We start from the raw sequence: 6,007 nt of genomic DNA, 5'->3' as shown, positions 1-6,007 counted from the left end.
CCCGCCGCTGTTGCCTGTCGCCGCCGTTCGCGAAGCATATTGGGATGACGTAGCATGCAGGCCGGGTGGGGGTTCTAGTCAGCCGCGTGACACAACACCACGTCCTTTGGCGAGCAACTTCAGGGCAGGCGCCAGCGCGCGAGCAGCCGCGGCTCTGTGCAGCTGCTCGCCGCGGCGGCGCTCAGCCGCTGCATTTCCTGTCGAACCCGCCCGCCCACCCGGGTTGATGGCGGCGTCGGTCTGGATGACGTCACGTATCAGGTGCCCCGTGATGGACTGCATCTCCCGCCCCAGTCCGCTGACGATGCCGGCGCTAAGGGTGTTGTCCAGTCCGAAGGGGTTGCCGATGGCAAACACCTGCGCGCGAAACGGTCGGCGGCCAGCGATTGTGGCCGGCGGTTGGCGCTCGTCGAGGCTGGCGCACTCAATGAAAGGTGTGCAGGCGGGCTTGCGGAAGGGGCGATTCCACAGGAAGGCAAAGCCGGCGGCATTGCAGATGGGGCAGGATGGAGGCCGGCAGGCGGTGCGGCGCGGGTCAGCCCTGAACCCTGAGCGCTGGCTTGCCTTTTGGCCGACCACAAGACGGTTGGACACGCCGACCTGCCGAAATAGAAGTGATTGCAAGTAAGCATTTACTAATCTTGGATTCAAAAAGGTTTGATCAAGCAGGCCTGGAGGCAGCGGGCTTCACTGCGTACAGCAAGCACCAAGCACGAGCTGAATCGCCACACGCTGAGGGCGTCAAAGGGAGGGGCGAATCGGGGCGCCGCACCTCGATCGGCGTGAGGTCGGACGATGGCGCGTCAATCTTCAGGACGGCCAGGTCTTTGTTGGGCTCCGCCCCCCGCAGCTGCGCCATGAACTTCTTGCCGTTGTGCAGCGTCACCTGGGCGGAGGGGCGGTGACGCCGGCCGCGGGTCACGCTGCGGGTGACGCCATGGGTGACGCCACGGGTGACGCCGCGCGTAACGGCGCGGGTGACGCCGAGGCGGCTGGTGATCCGGCTCACCCAGCAGGCCGGCGGTCGGCGCGCCCGCCCGTTGCAAGAACGGCCCTGGCTTTGCCTGCAGTGACATCGTATGTCAAGAGCAGCCCGTCCAAACCGTGCCCCTCAGCGGCCCCCTCCCTGCTGATGCAACCGACGCGCACCTGCGCCCGGCTGGCGCCGTGGATGACGTGGTAGTTGGTGACTAAGTGGCCGGCCGCATCCCAGACGAAGCCGGTGCCCATGCCGACCAGCGGCATGCGTTCAGGGTCGAGTGACAAAGCGCCGCCGCGGGGCTGGCCGATGGATGCAATGTGGACGACGCTGGGCTTGCATCTGGGCAGGGGGGCCCGGCGGGCGCGACCGTGCATGCGGTCGGGGTGCGGGTGAATGCCAAGGGCGGCTCAGCACTCCTTTGGGGGTTTGAATGGGGTGTAGGCGTACCGCTCGCCAGGGGTGGCGCAGGGGTGCTGAAGAAGGTGAGGGGATGACGGGGCAAGGGGGCAGGGCCTGGGAGGGTGGAGGCGCCCATTGGCCGTTGCCCGCTCACTAGATTGGCCAAAAGGGCGCGACCCAGTTGGGTGGGTGTTCGCACACCGGGCTTTTGCCCCCCCCCCCTGCCAACAGGACCCGTACCCTGGAGAAGCAGCGACCCAGCAATGCGATCAAATAGCACAATGACAGCGACGGCCCTATCACCAGGCCGTGCCGTCATGTGCCGCGGCCCGCTCGCTGTTGGCGCAACACACACGGCCGTTTTGCTGCGGGGAGGCGGGGGCGGGAGAGGTCACCCATGGAGTCGGGGGCGAGGAACCGCTGAGTCAGCGGTACGTCTATTTCGTCGTACCGCTCACCGCTGGAAGAGGCCCACCACGTACTGCTCATCCAGGTACAAATCCGCATGGGCGCCCGAATAATGTACGGCCTCGCGCTCCGCCGCGGCCGCCGCTGCAGCGGGCCCGAAAACCTCCGCCGCCGACGCAACGGCGGAAGGCTGCGCGGAGGCGAGCACGCGGGTGAGGCCCCGAGTCGCGTGCTGAGTACAAGCGGCGCGGACGCGGTGTGGCGGGGCGTGCGGGGTGGGGTCGTTGGTTTGTGCGAAAGGTGGCGCGTCACATTGGCGGCATGCAGGGCGAGGCTGGCAAGCGCCGCTAGCGCAGAGGCGGTGCAGGGTCTGGCCTTTGCTGTCCACCAGTTAGTTTATTGCAATGCCTTAGGCTGCAAGCTCAATGGCCGGCGTGATGCCTGCTGGAGATTGGCGGCAGCTGCGAGAGAACAGCGGCATTGGCGTGCCCTGGCCGCAACGGGCGGCGGCGCCGCTCGCCCAACGCATGTGGCGCGAGGCCCGCGCACCTGCGGGCCGCCCGGTGGGTCCTCGGCAGAGGCAGCGCCATCCCGTTGCGCCGCCACAGCAGCGTGCGCGTACTGCCGCCGCGTGCTGGCCGCTGGCGTGGCGGCAGTGGCAGCGGCGCTGCCGCTGCCTCGGAGGGCAGGTGCCGACATAGACGCCAGGTGGCTAAGGGCGCCTGCGCAACAAGCGGAAGGCGCAAGGGGTGCTGCGTGCCTCATCCGCGCCGCTGATAATGTACAGGGTGCCTGGGCGCAAGCAGGGCGGTTGGAGTGTTTGCCAAGCTTGTGTGATTGAGGCATGAACGGAGCGCAGGGAGTGCAAGTGCGCCTCCAGCGCCACCGCACCTATATGCACGACATGTGCCGCTCCCAAACGGCTCAGGGACGGCAACATGGTCAGCAGCGCCCTCAGAAGAACGGGACCGACTTTCTCCCGAGACCTTCGTCAGCTGGATGTGAAGATGGGGATCTGTGCACTTGGTATCGGGCTGTGACCAGTTTACTTCTCTACAAAAATTCAGGTTGAATTAGCGGCTGTATCGCGCTTACAAGTACATTTGCCCCCATTCTTGCATCTGGTGGCACTCACTTCAGAAGTGACTCGGCTGTTGCTTCACAAGAAGCGCCTCTTCATCAGCCCAGGTTTGACATCACCACCAACGTGCTCTTTGCGCTGCCCAGATCCTCCTGTCGAGGGCCTCACCGCATCCACGCAAGCCCGCAGCAGCGATCGCAGCTATGGCCCTCGCACGCAGCCACGTTGCGCCTGCTGTTTCAAACAGCCGTGCCTCAGGCGCTGCGAGGCGCGCCCTTGCTGCCGCCCGCCCGGCTCGCGTGCAGCGATCTCGGCTTGTCGCGCGTGCTGAGGCCGTCACAGCTGCTGGTGCGTGCATGCAGATTGCAAACAAACTCAAGTCACCAATTCTTGCTGGCCCTGGCCTGGTGGCACGCCCTGGGCGCGGCGCACCGAGCGTGATGCCGCGGTGCGGTGTCGCGCTCTGTGTGCGTTGGCTTGTGCGTGCCTGCCCCGCCGCGCCCCCTGCGGGATGGCTAGATGCACGTCAACCGCCCCTCCCACTGCACGCCCTCCTGCCCTAGCTATCGACGTGGACGACAAGAGCTGGGATGAGCTGGTGCTGAAGAGCAAGGTGCCCGTGCTGGTCGACTTCTGGTGCGTGCCAGATCACGAGTTTCGGATCCAACGCCGCCTCCCATGGCAGCCGCACCATCGGCGCCGCGCCGCACAGCCACACACACGAGGCAGCGCGCCTCGGCGACATGCGAGCGGCACGCACGCGGCCGGCCGCGCGGCACGGGCATGCGGCCTCATGGCAGACGCATGCGGCTTTCACGCTACACGCATGCGGCTCCTCACCGCCGGCTTTTCGCATGTTGTGGACTGCAGGGCCCCCTGGTGCGGCCCCTGCCGCATGATCGAGCCCATTGTTAACGAGCTCGCGGGTGACTACGCTGGGAAGATCCTCTGCGTGAGTCATGGCTCCATGACACCCGCCACATCCGACGCGACCCAAGGGGACTTTGCAGCCAGCATGCGCCTGGCGTCACTCCAAGACTGCCCGGGTTCTTTCCTCAGTGCAGTGCCGCGGCGCACGGCGGCGTTGCGCACACATGCGGGAGGGGGGGGGGACGGGTGACTGGGGATCTCGCCGCATCTTGCATGGCCGCAGCTGCCTGCGCCGCAGCAGCAGTCACCCGAAGCTCCCCGGCAGCCCCTCAGCCGCCCATGCGACGCTCCATGCACACCTTTTTAGGTCAAGGTGAACACCGATGAGTCGCCGAACACCGCCACCGGCTACGGCATCCGCAGCATCCCCACTGTTCTGGTGAGACGCAGGGGTGGGGATTGCGGGGGTCCCAAGAGCGCACGCGCGGGCGCAGCGCGGCCACATTCTCGTCCCCGCTGAACCTCGGGCAAGGGCGCCCGCCTGCGCCCGGCCAGCCGCGGGCCGCGGATGGGCGGCGCTGCCGCGGCGGCCGCGGCGGCTGGAGAGGGCAGCCCCAACGGCGCGGAGCCTCGGCCGGCGCCCTTGCAGTGGCGGCCCCATGGCGGCCGGCTGAGCGCGCTTCGCCATCCCCCAACCATCCACGCGTGCCACCCAGCCCCTGAGATGTGCATCCATCTTTAAAGCGCGTGAACTTGAGCCGCACCAACACAACAAGATACCTGTTTCGGCCCAAAACCCGCAGTTCTTCAAGAATGGGCAGAAGCTGGACACCATCATTGGTGCCGTGCCCAAGGCCACGTTGGTCCAGACCATCGAGAAGGTGAACAGGCAGCGCCCGATGGCAGGGGCCGGCGGGACCACCCTGCACCCTCCTTCCCGCGTGCTCAGGCCCCTGCTTGAAGGACATTGGGGGGAAAGGGGGTGGAGAGAGAGGTGCATCATGGTGTGCGAATGCAGAGCTGATCTGGTTGTGAAGGCGCCCCTGGCTGGGCCCCGCCGGGCGCCAGGCTTGCGCGGCACCGGCCCCAGCTGCACATCCGCGCCGCTGACGCCGCTCGCACACACGCACTTCCCGCCTCCGTCCCCACAGTACTTGTGAGCACCCGTCCCCGCGAGCGGCCGCGCCCGCCGGCACGCCGCCGCACCTGTTGGGCGGCGCGGGCGCCTCGCTGAGGCGTGCGCCCTGCGCTCGCGGCGATTGACCTGGCTAGCTTGGCGCCCTGAAGACACGTGCACAGCCTGTTGCTAGAGTTGGTCCCGGGTGCAGTCCTGCCAACTGGACGCTCGGCGCGTCGCCGCGAGCGGTTGTGGCGCTGGCCGGCGTGCCCCCGCCCCCCCGCCAGGGGTGGACGGGTGGCCCAGCTTGCTTCGTTTGATGTTGCTGTCGTCTCTTTGTAAGTTCTGTCGGTCGCGGCGAGCCTTTTGGTGGGAAGCGGCAGCATGATTTGTTTTTGCAGGGTCTACGCCTGATCTGTTTCCGGGTGGAGTTGGGGGCTACCCCGCATCGCATATTGGCGCCGGCCGCACCGCGCCGCGTCGCATCGCGCCGGCCCTCCCAGCACAGCCCACACGTGCCCCGCCGTGTAGCAAAACAGAGGCACAGCGGCGCACCTGGCAGCAGCGCGTGCAGCAGGGGCACGCCTTCCTAGCCAGCTGGCGGCAGCCGGAACACGGCCCCTGTTTGTGATGTGGTGACGGAGGTTGCCCTGCCAGCCTATGCCGCAGAGGAGTCTGCAGCGGCCAAAGGGCAAGGCACAAAAAGTGGGCGTGGGGCGGCGCAGGGCGGGGTGCCTTGGCTGGCGTTGCCCGATGGTGGTCAGTATGTGTCCGCGAGTGAGGACTGCTGTCGTCACATCGTGCCGCCCGACTGACATGATTCCACAAAAAGGGCTTGCTCTAGAGGCTCCGCCAAGGCGTGCGCACCACGGGAGGTGCTGCAGGGGGCAGCGCAGCTTTCCCTGGGGTGCAGCCAAGGGGTGAGCGCGCTCATGAGGGGCAACAACGGGGCAGGTTTGGCTAAAGACTGATGCGTGTCAGCAATGCCCGCGTGGGTGTGACCGTGACACGCATTTACTACGCTGAGGCGGCGCGGCTCGAGGCGGCGGCGCTGGCGCCCAGCACTGGGGCCCAATACCTGCTCCACGTGCAGTGGTGGTGGCGCTGGCTGCTCGTGTTTGGGCTGGAGGAGCACGGGCGGCCGCCCCCC

At 67.2% G+C, this 6,007-nt stretch overlaps 2 protein-coding genes across 2 annotated transcripts in view; one reads left to right on the top strand and one right to left on the bottom strand.

Annotated features, from left to right (window-relative positions):
- The window catches only part of MNEG_9113 (2-alkenal reductase), a gene marked incomplete at both ends in the record, with an annotated part of 5,258 nt that extends 2,770 nt beyond the window's left edge, over positions 1-2,488 (bottom strand). Inside the window, 5 exons of the mRNA XM_014042416.1 lie at positions 219-357; positions 773-886; positions 1,150-1,321; positions 1,840-1,979; positions 2,339-2,488. Coding sequence (XP_013897870.1) covers positions 219-357; positions 773-886; positions 1,150-1,321; positions 1,840-1,979; positions 2,339-2,488 — 715 coding nt within the window. The remainder of the gene's footprint in view (positions 1-218; positions 358-772; positions 887-1,149; positions 1,322-1,839; positions 1,980-2,338) is intronic.
- Positions 2,489-3,381: 893 nt separating this feature from the next.
- On the top strand, positions 3,382-4,701 carry MNEG_9112 (hypothetical protein; the record flags this gene model as incomplete). The annotated part of the gene is made up of 5 exons (XM_014042415.1): positions 3,382-3,506; positions 3,741-3,822; positions 4,108-4,179; positions 4,544-4,621; positions 4,690-4,701. 5 exons carry the CDS (start codon positions 3,382-3,384, stop codon positions 4,699-4,701), a joined length of 369 nt encoding a protein of 122 aa, XP_013897869.1.
- Positions 4,702-6,007: the final 1,306 nt, after the last annotated feature.

This window comes from Monoraphidium neglectum (assembly GCF_000611645.1).
Source record: "Monoraphidium neglectum strain SAG 48.87 unplaced genomic scaffold scaffold01824, whole genome shotgun sequence".
Classification (NCBI taxonomy): Eukaryota; Viridiplantae; Chlorophyta; class Chlorophyceae; order Sphaeropleales; family Selenastraceae; genus Monoraphidium; species Monoraphidium neglectum.
This window is presented reverse-complemented; position numbering and strand designations above follow the sequence as displayed.